General features: G+C 43.1%; 2 protein-coding genes across 4 annotated transcripts in view; one reads left to right on the plus strand and one right to left on the minus strand.

Moving 5' to 3' along the window:
- Nucleotides 1-313: 313 nt before the first annotated feature.
- oat (ornithine aminotransferase) lies at nt 314-7806 on the minus strand. 2 transcript variants are annotated; one of them, XM_069713120.1, is made up of 10 exons: nt 7733-7806; nt 5638-5864; nt 5272-5496; nt 5081-5176; nt 4512-4639; nt 3098-3220; nt 2347-2475; nt 2033-2146; nt 1802-1946; nt 314-1371 (listed from the first exon to the last, which is right to left on the minus strand). In XM_069713120.1, the coding sequence occupies exons 2-10, from the start codon at nt 5852-5854 to the stop codon at nt 1211-1213; spliced, it is 1338 nt and encodes a 445-aa protein (XP_069569221.1). In that variant the 5' UTR covers nt 5855-5864; nt 7733-7806; the 3' UTR covers nt 314-1210. The 2 variants fall into 2 exon arrangements, with proteins under 2 accessions (XP_069569221.1, XP_069569222.1); XM_069713121.1 differs by lacking the exon at nt 7733-7806 and adding an exon at nt 7713-7718 and having other exon boundaries at nt 5638-5863.
- A 918-nt stretch (nt 7807-8724) lies between these two features.
- The window catches only part of lhpp (phospholysine phosphohistidine inorganic pyrophosphate phosphatase), a 43647-nt gene continuing 24700 nt past the window's right edge, over nt 8725-27671 (plus strand). For both annotated transcript variants that reach the window (XM_069713125.1, XM_069713124.1), the window contains exons 1-6: nt 8725-8894; nt 9146-9333; nt 9620-9773; nt 9884-9947; nt 10056-10148; nt 12055-12146. In XM_069713125.1, the coding sequence (XP_069569226.1) occupies nt 8758-8894; nt 9146-9333; nt 9620-9773; nt 9884-9947; nt 10056-10148; nt 12055-12146 (728 nt within the window). In that variant the 5' untranslated portion in view covers nt 8725-8757. The remainder of the gene's footprint in view (nt 8895-9145; nt 9334-9619; nt 9774-9883; nt 9948-10055; nt 10149-12054; nt 12147-27671) is intronic.

A 27671-nucleotide genomic window follows, 5' to 3' on the forward strand; every position in this document is an offset into this window, starting at 1 on the left:
CCAAAGATCTCATCAAAAGTCCAAAAAGTACAAACATTAACATGCTGCTTACACACTGCTGCTTCAGTGTTAATAATTTAATCATGTATTATAATACATACACCTGATTACTTCGGTCAAACAATGAGACAAGAGATATGACTGGAATAATTTATTTGAAGCGTAACAGCTTGAAGGGTGTACTGCATATTGATCTTCCAAAGAATAACAATCTTTACATTACAAGTACTTTAAACCCAACGGGCCTTAGCTGGCAGCGCGAGCCCTCCCAACACTCAGTAATAGTTCCACATCAGGTTTATCTTTAAAGATATGAAATGATCCCGCCATAAAAGAGCAATGACTGATCTGGTCCGTCTCAAGATTGAGGTCCTTTGCAACTGTCCAAGATGATACTGAACACACTCCAACAAACAAAAGTCAAATCACGGAGACGGCTGCATCAAATATGTGGTCATTTAGGATGGGAAAGGAAATCTACTTCAACTTTCAGCATTGTCAAATTTTAAGTGCATTTACAAAATGTCTTCGATGACATGGATATTTGAAGACTTCTAAATATGTTTCACGTCTTTTTTTTTTTCTTTTTTTTTTATAAATGTGAAGAAACTCAACCCGAGGCCTAAAAATACCCAGAAGATCCGAGGCACCCTTTTATGTAACAGAGCTACACACTTCACAAGGTGCATTTCAGCAGGCAGTAGTAGACTAACTATAGTCCATTAGAAATGTCAGCTGTAAATCTATAATATATTGTACGTTGACATTTGGAGATAAGATTTCACTTCCGCAGGTTGCGTTTCCCCTCGGCACAAAACCACTTTCCTACTTGAAAATTAAAGACTTCAATAAAAGACGACGCCTCAATTATTTACGACGGCCATTAGCAGTGAAACTGTCAATTAACCGCTCCAAAGAAAAATATTTTCCAACCCTATTGGAGAGTCTTTCCTGAGACCGTCTTACAGAGCCTTTTCCTGACAGCAGTTTTCCTTGTGTGGAAGTCAGTGTATCCTCATGCCCTACACGGTATCTGTATAATGCACTTCTACAGTAACGCCCTTCAAAAGAGCCACTGCCTTGCTGCAATAAAGTTACAACAACTAATAAATATTAAGAGTTACGTTTTCATAGGCCTGAGCTTCAGCTGATGTGGGTTCTCGGTGTGAAGGATGTCTGTTGTTGCTGTTGTTGCTGTTGTTGCTGTTGTTTAGAAGGACATGATGGTTCTCTGGATGATGTCGGTACATTCGCGCAGCTCGTGCTCTTTGATGGTGAGGGGAGGGGCCAGGCGGATGATGTCGCCGTGGGTGGGCTTGGCCAGCAGTCCGTTGTCACGAAGGCGTAAGCACACCTCCCAGGCGTCGTAGTCTGGAGGGAGGGGGAGATGACGGGGGGGGGTTAATGCAGCTCAGACGAAGTGACTTCAGGGAATTTTATTTTGACTATTGAATCCCATTTATTGTGTCACTGTGCAGCTAATTTATTCGAGACAAATTTAAGGCGTGCTTCAAAGATGACAATGACTGACTCAATTTCAAAATCCATTTCACGTTGAAACATAACTTCTGTGATACCACAGTTCAACTTGTAAAAGTCTTGATTGTAAAAGTAGACAGACTGTTTCTGCACACACATTCAAATGTCTATTTTAATGTCAGCTTTTTAAAAAAATTAATGTCTGCTTGGATTTATTTTAAGCTGACAAAGGGATTACTAGCTAGCATTTTTTTTTTTACCTTCGTTACTAAATGATAATCACCAACGGGGCTGTTCTTTTAGAAACGGAGCGGGACTGTACCTTTGGTCTCTTTGATGACGACTGCGTTGAGGAGTCCTTTCCCTCGGATTGTTGTCACAATGTCTTTGGGCAGTTTTCTCAGCTCGGCCCGCAGCAGCTCTCCCATCCTTTGAGCATTCTCTGCCAGCTTCTCCTCCTCCATCACCTGCAAATAACAACAACAACAACAAAAGGGTGAACTTCAAACATCGTTTATTTTCCCTTTGAAAAGTAAAGCTCACTTTAACTGACCTGAAGTGCTGCGATAGCAACCCGACAGGCCACGGGGTTCCCGCCATACGTGGACCCGTGCTCCCCGGGCTTGATGGTCAGCATTACCTCATCATCACACAGCACGGCAGACACCTGAGGCAGATAAACACAGGTCAGGGAAAGCGAGGGCAAATGTTACATAACAGCTGTGAACGATCGTTTCCAACAGAGCTGGACTCCGAAAGTCCATAAAGTTTGTGACTTTCATAAGAACAAAACAAATCTAGAACGTGACACGAAGCGCTGGTGAACAGCAGAAAAAAAGAAAAGAATTTTTTTTTTTAAATGCTCACAGGGTAAACTCCTCCAGAAAGAGCTTTGCCCAGAATCACTATGTCTGGTCGAACTTCCTCGTGATCCACAGCCAGCCGCCGGCCGGTGCGTGCCAAGCCTGTCTGCACCTCATCAGCGATCCACAAGACCTGGACGAAACACAAACAACTTTAGTAGCGGTCATCTTAAAACCCCTTTAACATATTTGGTGTTGTCACGGTCAGCACTACAGGTTTACGGATTCATAAATGTGGAAAAAAAATTAAATAAAAATCGATATAGCTGATCTGGCTACTTCCCGAGCCATTCAAAATGAGAGCCTCGACACATTCGGGGATTGTTCAATGCTGTAGATGACGCAGTGTTTTACAGTGCAAACATAAGAATGATCAGTGGGTTGAGAAAGGACAGTGAAAGTCCATGAAATTGTAAAAATGGAAAGAGTTGTGTTTTTTTTTTTTTTTTACAGTAACTAATATTTGAATAAGATGACACGGAAGTGAGCGTCGGGCTCGGCCGGTAGTGAGCTGGTGTGGTGGGCTGCAGTCTCCGGTGCGCGTGCGGTGCCCATAGAGCATGCCGGCTACTTGATGTCAACATTCATGTCCTCAGACCAATAAAACGGCATCGAGCACGCTTCAGAAAATAAATCACAATCTGGGCTGTAGTTCGGATTGAAGAGAGCACGTGCCCGTGTTGTCCCATGTTGGCGTGTCAGTAATCCCTCCTGACATTTCCTCTATGCTTCGCTGGGTGTTCGTCGTGACTTACATTGTATTTTGTGCAAAGTTCTCGGACTTTTGTCAGGTAACCCGAGTCGGGCACCACCACGCCGGCTTCCCCTTGAATCGGCTCCACCATGAAAGCTGCAACATTCTGGTCTTGAAGGGCTTTCTAGAGAAAACGGGGTAAAAAAATAAAATAAATACTAGTCAGACATTTTTTTTATCTGTGTCTGAGACATGTCCGTCAATAAATGCTACTTGAGGAGCAGCAGTTGTCAAGATATCCTTATCGGGAGACGCGTGCGAGTTCAGTCATTTGGTCCTCACACGCTTTTACCTGCTTGCAGGGCCTACTATGCGTTAGCACTATGTACCACTGTGCCAACTCGGCGTTTTCACATGATATTGGCCAATTATCATTACAGTGTTAATAAAAACCAAAACAAACAAAAATACCTCATACTCTTATTGATCCAGTTCTTTTTTTATTTATTTTTTTAAAAAGAATAAATTCCAAACGGAGTTAGAGTAAATTTATGTTTTCAATATGACAAAATACTGATTCTATATCAGAGATGGTAATGTTTACAACAGCAAATCACTATAAACTCACTAATATCTCACCAGAAAGAAAGCTAAAAAAAATATATAATGCTCCTGGAGTAGAGTTTAGGAAGAATGAGGAACACGGACATCAGTCATTCCTCCTGTCCTCTGGGCTGGTATTTTTTTGGAGACATCTCTATCTGTTCTCCGTGTGCTATCGTCTGAGATTATCACTAAAATGAGAAAAGATGGTCCAGCTTGAAAAGGTCAGTCCAACCTTAGATAAATATCTGAGCAGGTTTAGCTGACCCCTTCATTTTTGAGTTAAGGCTCGAGTCCTGGAGAGTTGTGGTATTTATTCACTGATAAATTCGTTAATCTGCACACACTGCACCGCTACGTCGACACAGCTATTTCGCCGACGACATACGCACCCCTTTTTCCTCTTTAAGTGCACGCTTGTGCACACACAGCCTTCGCTCTGAGCATAGTTTTCTTCTGTTCATTCAGCCTACCGCTGTGAAAATTCCATTGCCCACCGCACCTACGTGCTATAATGGTAGAGAGAACCCTCCTATATTTACAAAAACAACGATGGTCAACTCGGGTTTGCAGAATCCTCCTGAACGTTTCCCTCTTAAACCCTGTAATTAAGGAAACCGTGAAGATGAGATTGCAACGTGTGCTTTCGGTGCATGTCCTGCGAGTCTGAATTGTTATATCAAAGGGTGGTCTGCAGTTACTGAAACGTGAAATGTCTCCCCGTAATTTTGTTCATTTACAAGGCACTTTGATAAGCTGGGCTGGACCAAAAGATTTCGAAACGGTGTAGAGCCCCAATGTCATTCCACCGTGCCGTTTTACCAATCATTAGAGGACAGGAAACGTCTCGAAGCCATGGGCGAAACCCGTACCTCCAGTGCAGGAATGTCGTTGAATGGGATGAGCTCAAAGCCGGGCATGAAGGGACCGAAACCATCGTAGCTGCTGGGGTCGGTGGAGCTGGAGATGGCTGCCATGGTGCGGCCCCAGAAGTTTCCATCTAAATCAACAAGAGTTAAATAAGATAACGCGTTTGTCTTTCCAAAATATAGATCACTTGAAAGACTAGTGCGGTGTCTGTCTGGCAGTACGATTGTCTGGCTTGCGGTATTGCTGCGCGGCTTTCTTGAAAAACAGCTAATGCAAGTTCGCACTTGACTAGAAGTCGGGAGGATTGCTGTGCATTCTATTTCTAGATGTAACTTGTAATCGGGGCCTATTTTAGTATCGTGCGAATGTTGTCTCTTGGACTAACTTTTTTGTTGTTTTGTTTGTTTGTTTTACTTTGAACGACATTAGAAATGTGTTTTCTGTCAGCTTAAGCTCCCTGACAAAATTACCCCATAAAGCAAATTACTTTGACTCCTCTTTTCTTATCAGACAGTCGAAAGGCGACAAATGTTTTTTTTTTTTTTTTTTAAAACAGAAGATGCTAACTTACCAGCAAAAATGATTTTGGCCTGGTTTTTGGGAACCCCCTTCACATTATAGGCCCACTTGCGGGCAAGCTTGCAGGCAGTCTCGCCACCTTCAACCCCTAATTTGTTACAGAAGAAAACCAAAGTCAACAAATCCACTCGTGATATAACCTCTGAAAAAGTCCCGTACGGTCAGCATCAGGAGCTACTGTACCTGTGTTCATGGGTAAAACTTTGTCGTAGCCGAACATGCCGTTGATGAACTCCTCGTAGGCTCCCAGCACATCGTTGTAGAAGGCTCTGGAGGTCAGGGTGAGTTTGGACGCCTGCGCATTGAGTGCAGCGATGATCTTGGGGTGGCAGTGTCCCTGGTTTACTGCACTGTAAGCACTGAGGAAGTCATAATACCGGTTGCCCTCCACGTCCCACACGTAAATGCCTGCAGGACAGGAGAAAACCGAGTTCCTTGACAGTGTTGTTGGCCGGCGTTGTGCGATGCATATCGCTTAACCGTTACATTAATCACACAGTTTTAGTGGCCAAATAATTGTTATATTAATAGACATTTCCCAGAACTCACCCTCCCCTCTCTCTAGGGCCACAGGCAGGGGGTGGTAGTTATGCGCTCCGTATTTGTCCTCCCGGGCGTAAATCTCCTCCGAGGTGAGCGGGCGTTGTTCTGTCCTCAGTTTGGAGGCAGCAGTGGAGGCGGGACGGGTTCCAGAATGGACGCCCCGACGGAGGACAGGCGCAGCACGGCTCAGGCAGCGGCTGAGCTGGAGAATCATTCCCTTCATGTTGTATGTCTGTATGATTGAGCACGCAGGAGAGAGAGAGAGAGAGAAAAATAAAAAATAAAAATAAGACAAGTCATTTGTAGAGCTACAACTGTTTATCAATTATTCAACTGAAAAAGAAAACTCAGCAGCTGTAACACTGCAAAAAAAAAAAAAAAAGAGGACCAGATAAAACACAAGACTCGGACAAAGATGAGACACGACAAACAACCGCTCAATCAAGGTTGCAGTAACGTGGAGACTTGGATTCACACGAGTTTAAGATTTCGTGTCAAGAGAAAAAGAAACACCCCCCCCAAAAATTGAAAAGCTGTAGCAGGTACTAATCAAACAACAACCCAGTAGCCTGACGACAAAACTTGCTAAAGAAGGGAAAAGATTTTTTGGGGGTAATTTGACGTGCTCCACAATTGTCCGTCTTAGGTGGTGCCCAAAATGACTTGGGTCCTGCATTTAAGCCTTATAATGGAAGGGTAAACCCTCACATTACAATTCATGTTGAAAACAGAACCCGTATTTTTGGACACCGTGAGACAAAGATTGTATTTCAGTCAAAGGCTTTTCTCTGCATGTTGGTATCTGTAACCATCCAGCAAGCGCACCATTCACCGCGCTTTTTAAATAACCTTGTTAATCCTGTCCAATTGGCAGAAAGGCCGTTACCGAGACGCAAGACTGAAATAAGTGCCCCTTAAAAAAAAAACGTCCGTGTGGCAGCGGAGGTTGACCCCAACGTGGCCGATAGACTACAATATTAAGATTCCACAGAGCGCACGGGCTTTACAGCTCTGCTGAACAACGCTTCTCTTTCACGTCCAACACAATGGTGGAACAGACCTTGGCTGGCCGTGGGTTAACAAAAGATAATCCCACAGGCGGCGCGTCAACTCAACTGCGACGTTCCAGACTTTTCTACTAGGTCTCAATCAATAAAAGAAGTTCAAAACGTTCTTGTCCTGTAAAACTGCTTTTCTTGCCAACTAGAGTCTGGTGAAAAGAAGATTAGCCTTCGTGGTCTGGCACGGTCGTAGTTTCCATTAAGAGGTGTTAAAAAAAAAAAAAAGTTGCCAGAGGCAAATTCTCTCACCTGTTTGCCAGCTGCTGCAGAAAAATAAATATTACCTGGTTGGTTTGCCAAAAAAAAAAAAACTATGACATTGCCAGTATTTAGTTATCAAGTAAATAAATACACAGAGCAAACACACAGATCAGTCAGTCCAGTGAACCTGGTGTGGCACTCAGTTACCAATCAAAACTGCTCTTGAGAGATGATAGGTTATTGGGGAGCTGCCTCCAAGGCGGCCACACACACACCCCCCCACCCCTCCCCCTCTAACCCCCCCCCCCCCTCCCGGGACAGTAGTCAAGACAGAAGCTAAATAAAAGACCCACGGTATGAATTTCAATGAGATCACAACGGAAACTGAGCAGCGCTGCCAGTACTAATAAACTATCTATCTACATCCTTTATTATATTATGTAACATTGAACTTAATTTACAGCCCTTTTTTTTTTTTTTTTTTTTTTTTTTTTTAAATTACAAAGTAAAACCGTGTCGGGTAGCTGGTTAAAATACGACACCGGTCAGCCACTCGTCGTGAAATAAATAAAAGCACGCGTCTTTTCTCATCGACACAGCTGTCGAAGATCAACGCTAAACACACATCGGTGTTTCCTGTTCATAGTACTGTTAGCAGGCTAACTTTAGCACCTACCAACTGTCAAGGGTTTTTTTTGGGTTGTTTTTTTTCCATTTCACTGCCATCACTAAATTATAAAGCAAATTCTTTAAATAAATAAATAAATAAATTAAAAAAAAATTTAAAAAAAGGAGAAACAAAAGGATATCAAACGGTACCGGGAAGAAGTGGTGCGTAGTTCTGGAGACGAGTGCCACCTTTCCTTTCCGGGGTTTGGTTCGGACGGTGCTGGTGCGGCCTAATATGCCTATCGGGCTCGCGCTTGTGCGTGCCTGCGTCACAGGGGCACGCTCTCAAAGTTGGATCACCGGGAGGGACGCTCCGCCTGTGATTGGTTGTTCCGTTGTGGGAGGGTCGGGGTCAGGGTCGGGATGGAAACGGGGGGGAGTGCTTGACTGACAGTGAAACAACCAATCACAGCACAGTAATTTTTTTTTTTTTTTTTTTTTTGACAACGTGCCTTTCCTCCGGCTGCTGCGATCACGCCTCCATGCTGCAACTTTTTCCACTTATTGCAGGCGTCGAGGCAAAAAAAGCTGATGGTGTGCCAATTTATATTGGTGTACAGCTGCCTTCATCTGGATCAAACAGACGTAACGTGCAAATACACGTGCATTTATGTCTGTGGTCGTAGTGAAATTAGGTCTGTGATAAAACCTTTTTCATGTCACCAACAATTGTGTCCAAAGAAATGTTTGCACTTTATAGTGTAATCAGTCGTGACATATACGTGATTACAAGCAAATCTATAATATTGTTTCCGATGTGTATGTTTAAGACCTTTGTTTATATCTGGACGCAAAACTGTAATTACCGTGACTTACCAGTTAACATGTATAAAAAAATAAATAAAGAAATGTGTCTTTTCCCTACATTATCTCTGCTCTGTGCACTAGATTGTAAACAAGTCTGTTCTTTTTGTGAGTTTTAAGTATTTGTAAGGCAGCCTATAACCCACAAATGACAATTTTTGCACTTGCCAGAAAGTGATTGCTGCATCCACCTTGACACTGAGAGGTTATTTATGCCTACAAATATTGACATTTCCATTCGTGAGGGTTATATTTAGAAAGTTACAGCTTTCCCGGTCCTTTAAAGGGATAACTTGCACGTCGGTAACACCGACGGGGTTGTGAATGAACTCACTCGAGAGCTCGACAGGCTGCCTTACATTAACGCGCATGCGCTTTTGAGAATTTCGTCATGGCTGCCACGGGCTGGCCGGGCTGCGCAAACAGCTTGAAAGGTGTCATTTTGGACATGTGCGGAGTTTTATACGACAGCGGGGGCGAGGGCGGCGACGGAGTTGCCATTTCTGGCTCGATCGGAGCTGTGGAAAAGTGAGTGAATGATTTTTACGAGTCTTATTTAAGTTAGTGTTTGAGGTTGGCGTGCGCACACGTGTGTGCGCGGCTGTCGGAGCTCGGCGGCGGAAAGTCTGCATTCGCGCCGTCGACGTGTGCGTGGCAGCAGTCACGCGTGAATGCGTTTGAGAGCCTTTGCTGTTTTATTTGGACAGCGTGAGAGCTGTTAAAAGATGCACTTGGCTGTGCGCTGCGTGGCCGGTCTGACCGCCCTGACCTGTCGACAGGCTCAAGGCATCTGACCTGCAGCTGCGCTTCTGCACCAATGAGACCCAGGCCACCAGAGAGACGTTCGTAGCCAAGCTGCAAAGACTGGGCTTTGACATCTCCGTGTCCGAGGTCTTCCCTCCTGCTCCTGCAGCCGTAGCGGTCCTGAAGGAGAGGGGTTTACGGCCTCACCTGCTGGTGCATGAAGGTAATTCGATTTACACCTCCAGAGCAAACAAACTCAACTAACAAGCGTTAAGTTGAGTTTGTTCTCGGGATCCAGCTGCAGTAAACGCTTTCTAAAATCTAATAACTGAACGATGAAGAAACGGTTGACGTCTCTGCAAACCCTGCGCTCACGTGTACAATATCCACACAAAAAAAAAAAAAGGTGTGACACAGCAAAGCGGTGCATAAATCAAACTGTAAATCTGCCAGATTTATTTGGCACTTTTACGCGTTAAATTGAAAACTGTGTGTTTACTCGTATGCAGGACTTCTCCCAGAGTTTGACAGCGTTGACAAAAGCAACCCAAACTGCGTGATCATTGGAGATGCCGCGGAAAATTTTTCCTACCAGAACTTGAACGAGGCATTCAGGGTCCTTATAGACCTGGAGAAACCGGTGCTGTTGTCTCTGGGCCAAGGGTAAGAGAACATTACTAGTCAGTAGTCATTACTGTACTGTTTATTCCAGGTAATGCACGCACAATGAAATCCCAAATATTTTTGTTTGTGATGTGATTCTCTTTCCATAGGAGGTACTACAAGGAGACGGATGGTTTGAAACTTGATGTCGGGGTTTACATGAAGGCTCTGGAGGTATAACGGGGTGCATAATGTGCACTGATTTATTTATGAAGAATTGATAACGCCAGTTCTGTTTACGTGAACAGCTACTTATTAATGTAAACCGTTGGTTCCCTCCAGTATGCCTGTGATTTGAAGGGTGAAGTCATTGGAAAGCCATCCTCAATGTTCTTCCAGAGTGTTCTCAATGACATGGGGCTTCAACCACATGAGGTATGCAACTATAGATGACACTGCATATATTCAGGGTACAAGTTAGGACAGGTAAGTGTACTGCTTGCTGTGCAGTAATGAAGATTATTATGTATGTTGCGCCTACAAATCCCCAAAAACAAACAAAAAAGCATTCTGGTAGCCTGGTGGCTATCGACATATAAAACGACACAAACCTGAGGACTAACAAGATCAAATAGCGATCATATTTATTGACCCAAAACTTGACTAAGACTACAAGAGTCCTTCCAAAAAAGAGGAAAAGATTCCAGGTCAGTCACACATTGGGCTGCAGAACCCAGAGATTCTCCCCTTAAACTAAACTAAACTAAACCTTAAACTAAGGCAGTTAAACAAAAAGATCAAAAACAGGACAGCCAAACCTCCCTCCTCAAAAGAGCACAAACTGGGTGTGCATAACAATGAAAATGGTTCTTGTGTGCTTCGACCCTGTTTTTGCCTTTTAATTGGATTGGGAAGTAAATCAGGGAACTCAGAGTTGCATTTATTTATTGTTTGGGGTGGTTTTCAGCGGAACAGTTCATACACCGTGGAAGGTTTTCCCACCGGTTTTGCAGCACTCCCCATTCATTGCCGCCAACTGTCGGTACCTCCTCTGTAGTGTATTTACCTTTCGCACATGAAACCAATTAGCTGAACACGTTCTCTTCTTGTTAAATGATGTATTTGGAACAGAAAGGCGTGTTGGAGCCTATCGCAGAGGACAGCCAAGACTTCGCCTGTTTGGTTGGTATGTTGCGTGTTTGGGGTCTGCTCATCTCAGTGTATCCCAAGTCAACCATCCCTACAAGGTTTCTCAGCTTATCTATTTCTGGATCCTGCAGTTCGCAGTCAAATAAAGTTGGGTTCATCTCAGTCTGAGCCTCACTGCATTCTATGAATTTCCTTTTTTTTTTTTTTTTTTTTTTGTGGCTGACACATGGATATGTCCTCAGCTAGATCTGCTGCCCTCTCCAGAGCTTTCAGTGACTCACCCAGGCTTTTGTGTGTGCGTTTCTTTCCTGAAGTGGAAATTCCTTCTTTGTTGAGTCACGCACTTTTTGACCACTGTCATTCCTGTCATTCTTTTATGCAGTGCACAAGAATACCTCCACAAATCAGAAGTCTGATTCACATCGCAACACAATCTGGCACACCCCTGTTTGACGCGCTCTCTATATCAGCTCAGAATTTCACCCCAAGTCGATCTTCTTCCTGCTTTTTGTGACCGCTGCTTTGATCAAATTGACTTTGAGATCCAGTGGTTCTACTTCACCAAGCACGCGGAACAGGTTTGGGGTTTCGCTGTGAACGTGCCCTCTGCACTCCCGTTAGGAGTCCTTGGCCATCTCTCCTTACACCTGACACACTGACGGGAAACTCTCTCCTGTTGCAGCGCTTAAAACTAGCTCAACTACTTGCAGTTTATCGAGAATGTTGCAGCTTCTTAGGTCCTTACGCCCTCATCTATTTTTACTTTCATAGTTTCGTATATCGCCAGAGGATCTCTGATTTCTTTTGTTGTAGATTGTTGTTAGAAAACATATATGAATCACTTATTGGGTGTTGTTCCTATGTCCCGCTCTCGTCCCTGTCTGCTTCTTTTTTCTTTTTTTTTTAGCAGGTCAAAAAGAAACATGAGTAGCAGGCTGAAACAGATCTGCCGATGATTCTTAGTAATGAAGCGGGACCAACAGGAGGCGCTAACTACTGGCACTTTTGGTGCAATAAAGATGTACAGTCTATCAGAATTTATAAAGCAATGCAACCGCATCATACACCGGTGTTAACATGTGTTAAACCACAAAGTGCCACCACTGAGGAAGGAGTGTATATTGAGCTCTGCAGGCTGGTCAGCAGGCTCATGACCTGATGTTCTCTCTGTCTTCTCCCTCCTCACTTTCAGGTACTGATGATCGGGGATGATCTTTTAAGTGATGTAGGTGGAGCCCAACAATGTGGAATGAAAGGTGTGCAAGTCCGGACTGGAAAATACAGGTTAGTGATGTCTTAAATCCACAAATACTGTGAACTTTGGTTTCCTGATCTACCAAATAAAACTCCTCATTGGCCACTCCTGGGCAACATGTTTTCCCTATTGGTTGATCCTTTAGCTGTGTCAGTATGTGCCGTACTTAAGTATGCACTTATTCACTAGCTTGCTATCTGGCTTGATCTGTGCTCTTAGGCCTGCATGTAAAATAAATTTGTTTCCTTACAAGGCAACAAAGTTTCACAGCAATCACAATATTTATGCGTTAGATTTCTTTTTTTGAAAGTTTAACTCTTTAAAAAAAATAAAAGAACATTAGAAAAATATTTAAATGCATTTTATATATATATATTTTTTTTTTTCTCATACTTTGTAGACACTGAGAAGCAAGTCTGACTATATTGTAATCAGGGAAAAAAAAGTTCTGTAAATCTATTCATCTATTTAACCAGAAGAGGGCGCCCACAGACCAGATTTCTGGCTCAAAGTTTCCTCCATAGCTTGTAGGCTTCCTCTGAGTCGACCATCTCATTCTTAAACCTTCCAGATTTGCTTATTTGATTGAGAGTCTGCCACAAATAGCTTCATTCTCCGCACATGTTGAATACTCTTTGCCCACAAGGTCGTAGTCACCGAAGGATTTACAGTTCCCAATCTGGAGATTACTGGGGCGCCTTTCTTATGGTGTAATTACAGAAACCTATGGTTGATTATTTTAGAAGATATATGTGGTACTTATGGCTTCAAGAAAACAGAAAAGTGACCGGGAAACGGGAGCTACATTGTGGAGCTATACATTATGTTATATGTCTTGTACATTATAATGTATGTTCAAAGTCATATGGTTAGTGGTGGTTTTAATGTTTTTTTTTCTGTATGGAAAACTGCCTTAACTATAGGTTTTAAATTTACACTTAGGAAATATTTATGGCTATGGAAAGGGAGACCTGAACTTTTTTTCTGTTACGCCTGCGGTGCTGGTCATAAAAACCTCTTCACCGCACTAATTACTGTCATGCAGCAGTGGAACAGGTATTTAGATCAACTTGACATCATAAATGTTTTCAATTACAAGTGAAATATTCATTGAAAAGTTCACATTTAAGCAAAGCATTATCGTCCAATACAGTATTATGCAGAATTGCCCCTTTCAAAGCATTATAAAGGATTATTATAAACCTACAAATGACATTTTATTGTTTAACCTGGTAAATCTACTGCATTGCACCAACTTATTTGGAATAATGTACTAATATGTTAAAAATATATGATGGATAACGATAGCAGTCAGATACATGCCTTGTAGTAGAAGGTAATTTCCCTCAAAAGTCAATAAAGGAGGCGCTTAAAAGTACACTTCCTTAAAGTTGTCTTAAGAGCATGTTATGGAACAGAATAAACACACTTTGATGCTTTTTCACCCGCACTTAAGAATACTAAATCTCTTGAGGTATATTGCTCCCATTTTGTTTGGCTATGAAGCACCCGTCAGTCTGAAGAGAACCATGCTTCATGCTACGCTGCTGCCGGCTGGCATGCAGGTTGTGGTCATGTGACCAGAGAACGCTGAGTAATCTGCTTGAGCATCAGTGGGCTTTAATCCTGTACTAAGAGCACAGCCACTCACTGCAAAAGCCCGTCTTCTGTCTGTACAGTTATGCTTGTGCGCATTACAGGAACATGTGGGTGGGTATTTATTTATTTTTTTCACATGAAGGTGCGTTTGTGTGCACTGGTGCTGACACGTATGTGCATGCGTGTGTGACCTGCACATCTCCGTGCAAGTGTGTGAATTCCTTGTGAAGTGTTTCAGCACGCGTGGAGCAGACTGAACATTTTTTTTCTCATGCAAATTCCCAGCGGAGTGAGCTGAATCCATCTGGTTTATGTGACTTCTCGATCTTCTCCCAGCAGCTCAGTTGAGCTCCAGTGTGCTGATACTCTGCAGATTCAATTATATCTCTGCTCAACCATCATTTTGGTTTTTTTTTCCTTTTAGAGGAGAGAGCAGCTGGTTACAATAGAGTAGCAGAAGAACTTGTGTGTAATCAGTGTTGCGTTACATGACATGTGTTTCATGTCTGGCCTGTGAATGGGGTTTATGTGGTAGAGCACGTGCATTAAAATGACTCATTTATCAAACCATAATCATTATTTTGTGCTGTATTCAAGGTCCTGAAGTTGAGCAATCAGTTGCAAGATTTTGTCACTATTTTGTTCATCTTTGACTATTATTTTGCCAGCAAAGGATTACCAATTTACACGAAAAACAAAGATTTCCTGATGTTAAATGTTGGCTAAAGAAACAGTTTGTGTTTTGAATTTTACCTCTGAATTACCTGGTATGAATAACTGATGTGTTTGTGTGTAAGTAGTAACGGAACAGACTCGTTATATTTGTGTTTTTGTTTTTTTGTTTTTATTATGAAACACAACTAGGAGGAGGAAATAAAACGTTTTTATGTAAAAAGTTTTCGATCAAATAAGAATTTATGATATTTAAAGTGAGCTGTCATATATGTATCAAACATAAAACCCTCAAAATATTCCAGATCCCTTACGAGGCGTAGTGACTGTGACATTAACAGTGTTTCAGTGGGAGTCAGGGGGGAGTCGTGAGATTTAACATTGTTTAGCCAAACAGGCCCAGTGAACCCAGGCTTTCTTTGAGCAGCTATAAACCCGCAGTCGGATCTGTGAAAACACAGCTGTTTCCAAGTCAACCAGATGCTGCGCAGGCCTCCACTTCCCATCAGACTCGGAGAAAAAGACAGCTCCAAATGCCTCAGACACCGAGACGAGACAGGAAGGGAGAAAGATACATATCACAGACAAATCAAATCATATCTACTTATATTAAAAGCTTTGCACTTGACATACTCTTTCTCAGCGGGTACTGCAGGAGTCCTGTAATACTTCAAGCCGTATTTAGACCATTCAGAGACTTTCGGTCTGCTTTTTTGCGATCGTCACAGTAAACTCTTTCAAACAGATAATTCAAGGTAAATCTTTTTTTTTTCTCTCTCTAAATGGCTTGATTAAGGAGGAATTGAAAATATGCCTCGCATGTAATCTAACTTTAATCGGTTAAAAACCAAAATGTACAATATTTTACAGTATCAGATTGAACTAAAAGGATGTATGTTATACTATGTATGTATGTACAGAAAGAGCAAAAGTTTAGCGGTAATGGCTGTCAGACGATTGATTGGGCACGATGTCGGGGTAACTGTAGCAGCGTAGTGTTCTGCAAGCAGTCAACTTTCCCTTGTTCTTAAATAACGAGGGAAAGTTAGCGCACCTCAGGGGAGCCACAGAGCCCTTTGCTCTTTAATGTACACCAGGTTTGCAAAAGAGGGGCCCACTGCTGAAAAGTGGATGGAAATTAGAGCAGGAGTCCTGAGATGCGAGTGCTGATGTTAATCAGCTACATGGGAGCAATCTGCCGACACCGCGCTCCGGTCCAACCTTTGCTCTGGCATTTCAGTATGTGTTGAATGGTGCTCAAAGTGTTAATAGCTGTATGAAACCTGAATACTTTCTGAATACTTTCCATACCACATAGTATCTGTTGCATATTGAAAATCATCACCGAGTTCGTGGTTCTTGTCTTGACTTGTACTCTTGGTCGTTGTGATAAGACTCAACTGTCTGCAGGAGAAGCTCTCAGACTGCTGTTGATGTAAACATCAATTTAGCACTGATCCACTGGAGAAGTACGGATAATTGTGTTAAAAAGGAGAGTTCTCTTATCGAAACGTGTCCATAATAAGCACAGTTTTGGTATTAAAGCTGTACTCGTGGATTTTACGGCCTCTTGGAGTCCCGCTGTAAACACAACATCGACTTATTACCGCCTTATTAAGCTGTTGGGTGAACTTGTCAGGAAACAGTTCCCACCTGACACGGAGCAACATTGGCATTCATTTGGATTCATGTTTATGGCCGACTGATGAATGCGAGTCTATGTCAGGCCGTACACCTTTTGAGAGGGATATCTTGCTCTTTTAGCTGTGAAACCGTCGAAGTCGGCAGTTAGTCGCCCGCTTCGTTTGTCTGCCGTTTGGTGCTGGGAACGTAGCGAGCGGTGATTTATCTGCTGTGGGTGTCAACGGGATTGACGCCAACGGTGTGCCTGAACCAAAACAGTGAAGTTGCAGACGTAAAACCAAAACAATGAACCAAAATGAAAGACGTCACAGCGCCCCACTGGGCCGAGAGGAACTGCAGAGTTGGGGTGATTGTTCTCTTCGGGTCTGTTACTAAAAGTACCGCTTTTATATTAGTCATTTGATCCATTGTTAATATGAAAATATGTATGGGTGCCGCTTTAAAATGGAGGAGGTGGGTGTTTTGGGTTGTTGTCTTGAAAAGGTATCGGCTTGGCACCATCATCGGACAGCGTCGGATCATCCCCAGCCCTGCAGCCTTGTAAGGCTCAATCTCAAGAGTCACAAGCGTACGATACAGACGGAGCATTCAGGTTGGGAGTGTGCCGTCTTTGTTTTCTCCGTCCTGCGGCCCCCTCCATGTTGTCTTTTTGAACAGCGATCCCCCACAGTCCGCGGCCTCGGCTGGTCCCGTGTTCTTTGTTTCTGTTCTCTTATCTTCACGGAACTGCATCAGCACAGATACTGCGGAAGCTTTGAAGCTTCATAAAAGCCGATTCACAGCACGCTGTTCCTTCATGCTATTTGTAAACCAGATTAATTGCTACTGCGAGACGGCAGTCTGTTTCTCTGTGCGCTGTGTCTGTCACAATCAAAAGTATTTCAGCTTAAAACATACAGCTTCAGCACTGATACGTGTAATTCTGCTCAGGCGAAAACCGTGTGGTGATGAGTCAGATACCAACCCTATATTTATAGGTATTTTTGAATGAGGGCCAGCGAATTAGAAGAAGCCCCACTCTGGAATCTCCTAGCGAGCACTTAGCAAACATTTTCACACAGCAGCAACCATCTTCAAAATGGTTTACACTGTAAACCTCTCTCTCTCTGTGGCCGACGCTTGACTGCTAATGTGAATGTTGGGAAACAAGCAGGCTGAGCCAGATTAAACCTCTCAGGAGAAAACTAGTCCCTGATGGTGCAAACTATGAACCCGTTTACCGAAACCGCACCCTGGTTCGTGCACTCTGTCTGCGGCCATCACTGAGGGACGCAACAGGAAATAAGCATTGCACGGGGGTCAGTAGCCATGTGATTACCATACAGATTAGTTTTCCTTCGGTCATTTTTCTGTGCTGGGACTGGCTTGCACAAACTCACAGTCCACTGTATTTATAAAAGCAAACATGTTGATGTGAGCATGGTTCTGGAAGAACATGCTAGAGAGAGAACATTTCATCAGTTTAATGCTGCATTCATGGTCATGTTGGCAGAACTGTAAAGAACAGGAAAAAAAAAACAACTCACGTTCCAACTTTTGAGCTTTAATGCATTAATTTACAGATATCTCCGGTCTTGTAGTCACAGCGGATAAATGTGGGTCTTAATTAGCTACTTTGTACGTATTTATAGTTGTTCATTACCAAGTGAAACTAAGGACAAACGGCATGTTTTAAATTAGCTTTGGTTCGCATCGATGTAGAAAGAACTGCACGGGAGATGCAGCTATTTTAAACATGAAGCCCATAATTAAATCGTCAGATGCAGTCGGGCAGATACAGACAATCAAAAGAAATCATTCATAAACCCGCTCAAATTTAAGCAAAGAATAGGCAATTAACTGCAATTTAGTATTGATTATTTTAGTAGGTACTGTAGCTGTGAAAAAGTCTTGATATCTTTGATGTGAAACTCCAACAAGGAAGTTGAAACGAGTGTTTTCTTATCATGTTTGTTCTATCATTATTTGCAGCATCTTTTTTTCATTATTATTCTTACTGTTTCGTGTACACATTTGTGTATGCAAAACGGAGTCAACAACTCTTCCACCCTGATTAAATACACCGGCTGAATGAAAGACTTGTAAAGTGTAAAGCTCTCCCTGCATTATGTGCGTCCACACAAAGGTGAGCCTCTTCCCCCATCTGACACAAACAGCCTATCAGATCTCCATTCTTTTGAATCAAACAGACATTAGACAGAACATAAGACAGCAGTGTTAGGTTTGTGGATGGGCTTTGTCCTCTGCAGATCTGTGACACTGAACCTTGACAGGGTGGCCGTGTCTTGTGTGCACGGCTGTGGTTGCAGCCTAATCTCCTTTATACGCTGAGCGCTGCCCCTGGGATGGCTCTCCAGGTACATACTGTATTTCAGCCTAGGTTATCTTTCAGTCCTCCAGTGGTGTCCTATGGCGTCAGCGGCTATGATAATGTACATGGTTTCAAGTGTGTGCCCGTCAGAGGGGGAGTGATTGTCTGCAACATGTGCTTTACGTACTTCAAGGCCTTGCTTGTGTGCAAAACTGTTATGAAATCGTTTCGCCCACTTTCATGCCTTTAATTCTCCTTTTGAAGCACATTTGTACAGAGCTGGATTTCTTGTGCAGTCGTGCCTGAGCAGGTTCTGCTTGAGTCACACTTTCTCTGTGCTTTTTGCTGTCCTAATCTTTGGAACGTGTTTTCCTCAGTAGACAAGAGTGCAGGCATTTTTATAATGTCTTGTACAACAGCACGGTCCCACACCCTGTCCTCTTAACCACTGTGAGCACATTAGTTTTGTCTTTGGGGGAAGGAAGTGAAGTTATCTCGGTTCACTCCTCTCCGCTGGGGCTGTGGGCTGTGAACCTGTCAAATGCTTGTCATCTCGACAGCTACAGTATTTCTCAATGTGTCGTTTATGTCTGTTTTTGCCTCGGCACCATGGCAGTGACTCTTTGCACCAATCCAGGGAATCGTACTAGAAGTGCACAATATGGCCTTTGAACTGAAGCAGAATCCACAGGGACCCTCTTTTGTGTCCAGATCCCCCCTGATGATCAGAGGAACTGAAATCAAGAGCACTCTGACCCGTTTGGGTTTTCTTTGTTCTCCTGCGAACACACAGATTGAATAAACAGCGTTTGTCTTCGGGCAAGAAAGATAAATTATGCATAATTATCATTGTACGTTATATAAATCTCTGTATTCTGTTCTATTGGATATTCGAACACTTGTTAGCATACGGTATAATGGCAAGAAGTTAAAAAAAAAAATACTGCTAACATTATGCTTCATAATAAAAATGCATTATGCAGTAGAGGACAGTGATGTCTGGCCGGCCTCTCACAGCTCTCTGCATGGCCTTAGTCAGTCAGCAGCAGGGCCTTGGCAGGATATTTGAATGGTATAAAAAATAGGAAAATACATGTTGCATAAGGTTTCTATTTCCACTGCTGGATTTCCCTCCTTTTTAACAGATAACACGTGAAAGCTGTTGTTGGTAGGATTTTCTTTCCCGGCCATTTGCTCCCACCTTATCTTGTTTCCAAGGCAGGATGGGCTGTTCATTTCAACACCCTTCTCTTAAATTGTCTTTGCCGTAAACATATAGGCAGGGTTACATCACAATTGCGGTCAAGGGCAGCATTTGCCACAATTCCACACAGTCATACTAATTACCTTAAGAGTTTAATCCCATTCCCATGGATTGAAATTGGCAGTTTTGGAGGGAATATAAACACAAACAACCCTGGAAATGATTTCCTCATCTTGCCAGCTCTCTGCTTTTTGATTGAGACCCACTTAGAAGACACTGCTTTGTATTTTTTCGAACACTGTCTCTTTACCATTTTCATCTATGCTTTTAATAGAATATCCCACTGAAAACACACAAGTTCTGACTTATCTACTGCCTGTAGGCTGTTTGTGTGCTTCCTCTTGCTCACAGAGGACAGCAGCTGAAGCCTACTTGAGAAAGACTCCTGGCCAAAATGCCCATAAAAATTTAGCAAACCACTACATCACAGTCCAGTCGATGCTCTATATATTCCAAACCAGTATTTTTTGTTGAAATACAGCTAATACAGCTATTTTTGCAAAGTATTTAGTCAATGCACATCTACAGTATGTACAAAGCCATATTTTTTCCCCCCTTTGTCGCTACCATAGTTAGCCCTTAAATTGTATGCAGCAGACATTTTCCAAATGTAGTTGTGTGCAAAGGTAAACTGCTCATCGTGATGGCAATTTAACAGTTTAGTTTACTAAAAATGTTTAAAAAAAAAAAAAAAACCCGTCAAACTGCCATTATTATGCAATACCACGCCAACATTTATTTAAATGAATCCATAGTCACATGTAGCCAAATAAGGATGTTACCGCTATGTACGCAGTCATTTAGTCATTCGGTTCACTGCAAACATTAAACTTCACCTAACTTAACAGTGTGCAACGATATACAGTTAATTGTGTTAGCAATCTAAACTGTTTATTTTACTGTATTTTGGCAAAAAAAATAAAGACTATTAGAATACACCTAGTTTATAGAGGTCCATAGAAACGTATTAAACCCCTAAAGCAGCACAACACACTGCCACAATATGACTGAACGCAGCCATTTTTACCCATATTTAGCCAAAATATGGCTAAACACGTTTTGTTACTTTCAGCCAAATAAGGCCAAACAAAGCTTTATTCAGAATATTACCCCCAAAAATGACTAAACATGGTTATTATTTTTGCTAAAGTAGCTATGTACATGCCATATACTGGCATTCGGTTTGTTGATAGCGTGGTTAGCCGTTAATGTTCATTGCAAACAATAAATGGAAAAACAAAATCTTTATGATCCCATAACTTTTTAGAATATATCTGACATTCAAATGGGACTGGGGAAGTTGTAGTTAGCTGCAACTATGAATAAAGAAGAAAGTTGAAATCCTTGTAACTGCTCTACATTAAATCTGATTAAATCTGATGTGAAGCAACTTTTTAAGCCTGCAAGTAGTTTTCTCTTTGAAATACCCTGTTCATTTCTGCCCTGTCTGTTGTAACAGATTAAAGGTCATTTTAGGTCAACCTGATCAGTCATATAGTCATTAATCTGAGAAAACAAAGCTAAACTGAAAGTTAAAAAAAAAATGCAAAGTGGGGATCTTCCCCCAAACAAATCTACAAAAATTGTGTTCCTTTTCATTGAAGCTGTGTTTTTGAAAGTTATTTTTGGCTCATACAGACGCGAGACGAGAACATAAATAGTGTACCACAGATTGAGTCCAGATCATAGAAGGATGCGGTGGTAGCGGCACAAAGAGGTTAAAGAGCTTGAGGAGACTCCACTGGGTGCCCATGCCTGGTCCACCATCCCTCACCACCCCGGGGTGACAGCTTCCCCTGCCTGCAGACTCCTCTAAAGCATGCCGTGCGTTATAAGTCAATGAGATATTAATAATTAACCTGAACTTTTTTTCACTGTGAGACTAGACTCCCACGGCAGGACAATGGAGCCGCCCAGTCCTCGGCCACTGAGCCCCTCCGCAGTACTTTTCCACCCGTGAGAAAGAGAAAGAAAGAAAATGAGTGAGAGTGGGAGAGAATCGGAGAGCTAAAGCCCACAGATGGCAGACTGAAACATGGCACTGCCTCTTAAATACATGAACACAGACCCTTAGCCGTTTCAATGGGGAACCAATCCCTCTTGCAATTACCAATTGACAAGCTGCTTGGCTGGGGGGAACTTGGGCCTTTGCCTGGTTTCTGCTGGAGCCGTTTTTCTTCTAATGGTTTATGTGTGCATGTGCGTGTGCGGTTGCATCCACGTGTATGCATTTTCTGTATCAGAAGCAGGTGACTCAGTTGTCACAGACCGCCACCGTAGCACTCATACACGTTGAGATATACAAACACACACAAATGAAGGCTCAGCAAGTCATCAGCAGCACTGCTAATAATAACAAGGTGATGAAAAGCGTGTGGATAGATCTGGGTCACATCAAGCTCTGCACGTTGACCGCAACACAGACAGGACAGCGGTGAAATGGTGGAGGAAGTTTGTATTTTTAAGAATTTGGTCAAATAAACAAGAAACACTCTTATAAAGGTTAGAGCTCAGTTTGAAGCTCTGTAATGACTTTTTAAAAGTTTCAAATGAACTTAAAATGTTTCCTTTTACTCTCGGAGGATGACCTTAAAGAGGACAACATTGAGTTAGCATTGTGCTCTTGTGACATTGTGACACTCAAAATAGACAATTATTTAAAAAAAAAAAAAAAAGACCAAATTAAATTAGAATTTGATTCCATACATTCTTCATGCTCAAAAGTCTGGCTTCCACATGACGCCCAATGTAACTGGAGAGACTGTCCTCCAAAAAAAGTGACCCCATCGCTCTTTTGTGTTGGCAGTTTATCATAACCCACAGTAATGCTTTAAAGTTAAGCGACCTCCAGCGGCTGTATAATTAACATATAATTAATCTGTAATTAACTGTCAACTATATAATGTGGGTTTTTCTTGTTAGGAGGAGGCAGGTTGGATGGATGGTTCAATACAACAGGAAGACACCACTCTTTGCTTCCCGTTGCGATGACGATAAAGTGAGCATAAACTTAGGGAAGCAGTAACTTTAATGCGCAACATCATGCGAGTCATCATCTTAACCCAAAACATGACCTTTCACTGACCCTAACCAGGGGGGGCTAATTTCGAAAACACTCCTGTGGGTCATATTTGAAGGTCTTTATTGGCTAAATGGTTTGAGGACTTTTTGTAACTGGACCCCGCCATAAATTGGTGATTCAAGTGTGTTATTCTACTGAAGTCCTGTGGTTGATTTTCACACACAGAAATCAAATCAATGGCTGCCCAAAAGGCAGAAAAATGCCTCGGAGAACATGATGTTATTCAGCATTTCAAATTTAGATCACTCGTGTACAAGGTTTCTAGTTAAGGAGATTAAAAAAAAAAAAAAAAACCTTTCAACTTCAGAGACTGAAACTGAAGGTTTATAGTTTACATCCTGTTGTAGCCTTGCATGTGTTTGCGGTTGGGAAAGACAAAAAGTTTCCAGTGGGTGGTTCTGACGGTTCAGGATTCTGTCTGACTGTCAAACACACAAAACGTCCCTCGTACTCACAAGAGGTTTTTCATCGAGCTACAGGATGTAAAAAAAAAAAAAAACAAATGAAGTGACTCTTCATGCTGCAACCAGGGAATCCCCTTTGTGTCCTGCTCGATTGGAAAGAACCGCTAATCTGTGTAGAGTGTGAAAAAGCATGCTGCAGCTGTTTGCTGACCGTGATTCAACATTATACAGCTTTTGTACTGTAAGGTGATAATGACTGCTGCGTGGTCAGACTCAGCAGAGGATGTGAAGGCTCCAACTCCGCATCTGTCATTTCTGTTGCCATAACATGCACGTAACGTGGTGGTTTCCTCTATTCAGTTGGGTTGTTTTTCATGAAAGGCCACAGCTGTATTGTTCCAGGGGTATGTTATCTATCTGCGTCTTGTAAATATGGGGTCAAAGAGAAACGAGAGACAGGAAAAGTGAAGCGGATTAAAATAAAAACCGGGCTGCGACAAACCCACTGACGGGAGCTGTCTTTGCTTTCTTCACTGCCGTGACCTTTTATTTATAGCCTGGCCCGTCGAACTGTGATCACATTCTCACCCTCAAGGCCAAGACTCCTGCAGCGTCAGAAAAACACAAGCAGCTCCGCACCTTTCGTTCCCCGCCCGCGGGGCGAGCGGAGAATGCTTTGTCTTGTGGTAGCATCTTACGTCACCCACAAGGCTCGGCTGAACATAAAGGCTGCATATGTTATCGGGCCATGTGATCCTTCGGGTTGTGTTGTGAGAAAAGGCGGTGTTTTGGCTGATGGTGCCGCCACTTGTCTGGCATGAACAACTACACAATGAGCTGGGTTGAGTGTTTTTCCATTTCTCTCTGTGTCTCTCACTGGCAGACCGACTCTTTTCCTTTCGGTGGTTATTGTAGCTCTCATAAATGTGACTCCTCACTATGTGGCCAGGTGGCTGCTCACATTACAAAATACTTCAAGTTATATAGTTTTTATTTATTTGGGGCAGAGTGTTTTACAGAGGAAACGACATTATAAAAATTTGAAGACCTGAAAATGTGGATTTTAATAATAGTTACATGCCCATATGTATTTGTCAGTGCCGTGTCCCTGGTGGTAAGTTTCCATTTGTTATTCCTGTTCCTCTTTTTTGATGTGTGTGTCTTGTATATGGTATGTTGACTTTGAACACACTTTGCTTCTGCAAGTGAAATACTTTTTGCTTTAGCCAGCATACCATTCATTTAGGCACAAATGTTCTGCCCTCTTTAGAGTTTCTTACCACTTTCATTCATCATTTCAGTCTTGTAGAAACTGTCGTCTCAATTTGAATTGACTGCTCAAGTCATTTTCATAAGCGGTTTGCAGTATTCCTACTATAATAGATGATCTACACTCTGTACAGCAGATTCATAAAAGCAAGATATTACTGTGTGGAAAGCAGGCAGTTTATATCCAGATTTCCTGAATTGTGTTTTGTATGTCACTGCTTCCAGACCAGATCTCCTCTCTGACAGTCATGCACTGTTGGCTCGGGGTGAACTTTCCATCTCTGCCCTCATGCACGTCTTTATCTGTTTTATCTGCGCTCTGTCAAGCAAAAAGGCCGACTCAGCAAAGGTGAAGAGGTTAAGAGAGAAGTGTAAATTGAAATCGGGCCCACAGCATGTGACAGTTTTGCTTCCTTCTAATCGCACGTGCGTCTTTGTGTATGTTCCCGTGTGTTAAACATTAACTGACGGGAAGGTCGCAGTGCCTTTCACCCTGCGGTCGGCTACCTTGAAGATCAGCTGATTATCAGAGCGCAACAAAGATGAAGCTGCACCTCATGTCATAAAGTTAAACAACCCCCATTTCTCTATTTCTGTGTCAAACTCTGTGTCTTTGACTTTCACAAACGAGTACGCTCACTCTATGAATCATCCGTATCCCCTTTCATTTCACAGAGGCTCAGCCCTTCCTTGCAAAACTTTATCTCTGTGTTTTATAGAGCCAAGTATCAGGTTATATATCTATCCGCATGCCACTCTAAGCCACTCTACTCCTAAACTGCCTCTGCAGTATTTACTTGATACCCACGTTGTGTCCAGCTCGCACAACTGGCTACTCCACTGTCATGTCATGGTTGTTGTAGGGGATTAGAGGTACATATGTACCCGTTTTTAAAGCTCGCGGAACAGTGATTCAGATTACTTGTTGACTGATATTACAGGTGACTTGTTGTTTATGAAGATAATCTTATGTAAACCTACAAGAGTATCATTTAAAATAGCCAGTGTTCATAACTTTTAAAGGACAAACGGCATTACAGAGCCGAAGGTTAGGGCTCCAATTAATCGTTGTTTTCGTACGATTTCACTGCACCAGTTATTTGTTGAACCAACTGATTCATCTCATGTATGATGAATAGATTATGAAAGTGCCCATCACCAATTCCGCAATCCCAAGTTGTCATCTATGACCGTCTAAAATGAAAAGAAATGAGGTGCGATCAAAACGTTCTAAGCTTTGTACCGCTGACAACCATAAACTTTATCTGACTGAAATCTGGTCGCCGAAATCATCCCAACCCCCCCACCCCCCCACCCCTTTGTGCAGTGATCGCTGCTCCCTGCGCCCGTGGCGAGCTTGGAACGCTTCCTGGAAGTCCCATTCTGCAAACGCGTCAAGTACCATCTGCGATCCGCACCCGATTGTCTCCAAAGAGTCAAACCCTTGACCCTTCAGCTTGAACTTCATTTTGGGGAACAGAAAGAAGTTCGAGGGAGGAGCCACGGTTGTGTTGTTGCGGGCGAGAAGCTGACTCGTTGTCAATGAGAATGGAATGTCACACAAAAGGAAACTTTGCCTTCTCGTTGCTTAATCTGCAACCAGTGAATGTTTGCCATCTTGGTTGATAAATTGCATCAATATGAAACTCAGCAACTGCACTTGTTCACAGGACAACCCACAATCTTTACTGCGTCTGTAATTCTTCGCCCACTCAACAACCACAACCTTGTGATCATTTACCAACTTTCTGATGAAGCCGTTTGCTCTTTCAGCGTGGTAGCAGCTGTGTTGGACTAAGTTCTTGGCCGCTCTCCACCTCCTACCTCATAGCTGACCTCATCCTTAACGTGAAGGCTGCGCAGTGTCAGTCAAGCTGGAGGACCAAACCTATCTCTTCACGTGTATTGATACTGCATTGACCTGACGGACACGCTGCGAGCCGCACATTACCTCACCGGTAACACTAGCTGCTTTTGTGCTGAATTTTGCATGGTCACATTGACCTGGTTGCTCCTTCATTATTCATGCCGGCGGCAGGAAAGCGGCAAAATGAATACACGCGCGCACACGCGTGCACACGCGTGCGTGCGTGTCTAAAAGACGGAGGCCGGGGGAGATTTTTTTTTAAAAAAGCGTCAGGTTGGAGAGACGGAGTGGTCGACGCTTCGCTCCTTGAAACATAAGAGCCATGTGACTAACTTGCTGGTGAGTTCTTGCCTGTACGTGCGTGTGTGAACTCAATCAGTCCTCGGGCTGAAAAGGGTGCGGGAGTAATCCAGCACAGGAGACATAACACCCCGACCATTAGTGGACCAGCTCGCATAACCCAAAGCGCTGGCAGCTGACAGACATGCGTAAACACATGGCACCGCTTCCCCCGTATTCAACGTGGCTTCAGTATTCAACGCCTCTCTTCAAGCCCCCTCCACCCCCTCACACACACACACACACACACACAGACCACTGGCCTCTTCTTTCTGTCGCTACACTTGGGCGGCTTACAAATATTTGCCATGGTCCTCTGCAGGCTCTCAGAAGGCAGGATTAATAGTGGTGTGCGCTGCACGCCCAGGGCCAGACAAAGAGTCCCCATCTGGAGCGCCAAACCTGTGACTGGGGAACAGAGGCAGCACACAGAGCCCGGTCAAGGCAGCCCGGGGAGGGAGGGGGTGGGGGTGGGGTGTCTTTAGGCACCACTTCATAAATGAGCCGGACTCCTGGGCAGTCCTGCAGATGAATGAAGGGGGGGTGTCTCGGCCTTTTGATGTGACAGGGAGGAAGGAGGGCGGTGCACGCCGGCCCGAGCCTGGTGCCACACCGAATGGATTACATTTCCCCTACCAGCTGATTAAACAGCCAAATCTGCATCCATCACCGGGCCCTGAGCCAAACAATGGCAGTAGCCAGCGGGGAGATCGGCGAGGCTGCCGCATGCCTCCCACAGCTTTCCCACAATTTAGGAAACCAGGTGGGAACATGTTCTAATCGTGGCTTCGGTCAGCGGTTCCTGACAGTTTGTGGTCTATGACATTTGTTAGTGTTTTTTTTATTATTTATTTCTCAACATATCACATATAGAAACACGGAAATTCATTTGATTATTACACACTAATGTACAAATGTCTATCCAGTTTATCCAATATCTAATAAGAAGCAAGTCCATGCATCTCTATGAGGCTGTGCTGCAAAGCACAGGTTTGAGCGAAAAGCTAGCCTGTTAAAGCTGAGCAACTATAAAGTTGTCCATGTTCTTCCTCTTAGCGTTGTGCGCCAGCGCGCGAGCATTTTCCAATTTGCACTAAGTACCG

Source organism: Brachyistius frenatus, unplaced genomic scaffold, assembly GCF_029030835.1.
Source record: "Brachyistius frenatus isolate BFR_SWC_R1_liver_20210118 unplaced genomic scaffold, ASM2903083v1 Contig_115, whole genome shotgun sequence".
Classification (NCBI taxonomy): Eukaryota; Metazoa; Chordata; class Actinopteri; family Embiotocidae; genus Brachyistius; species Brachyistius frenatus.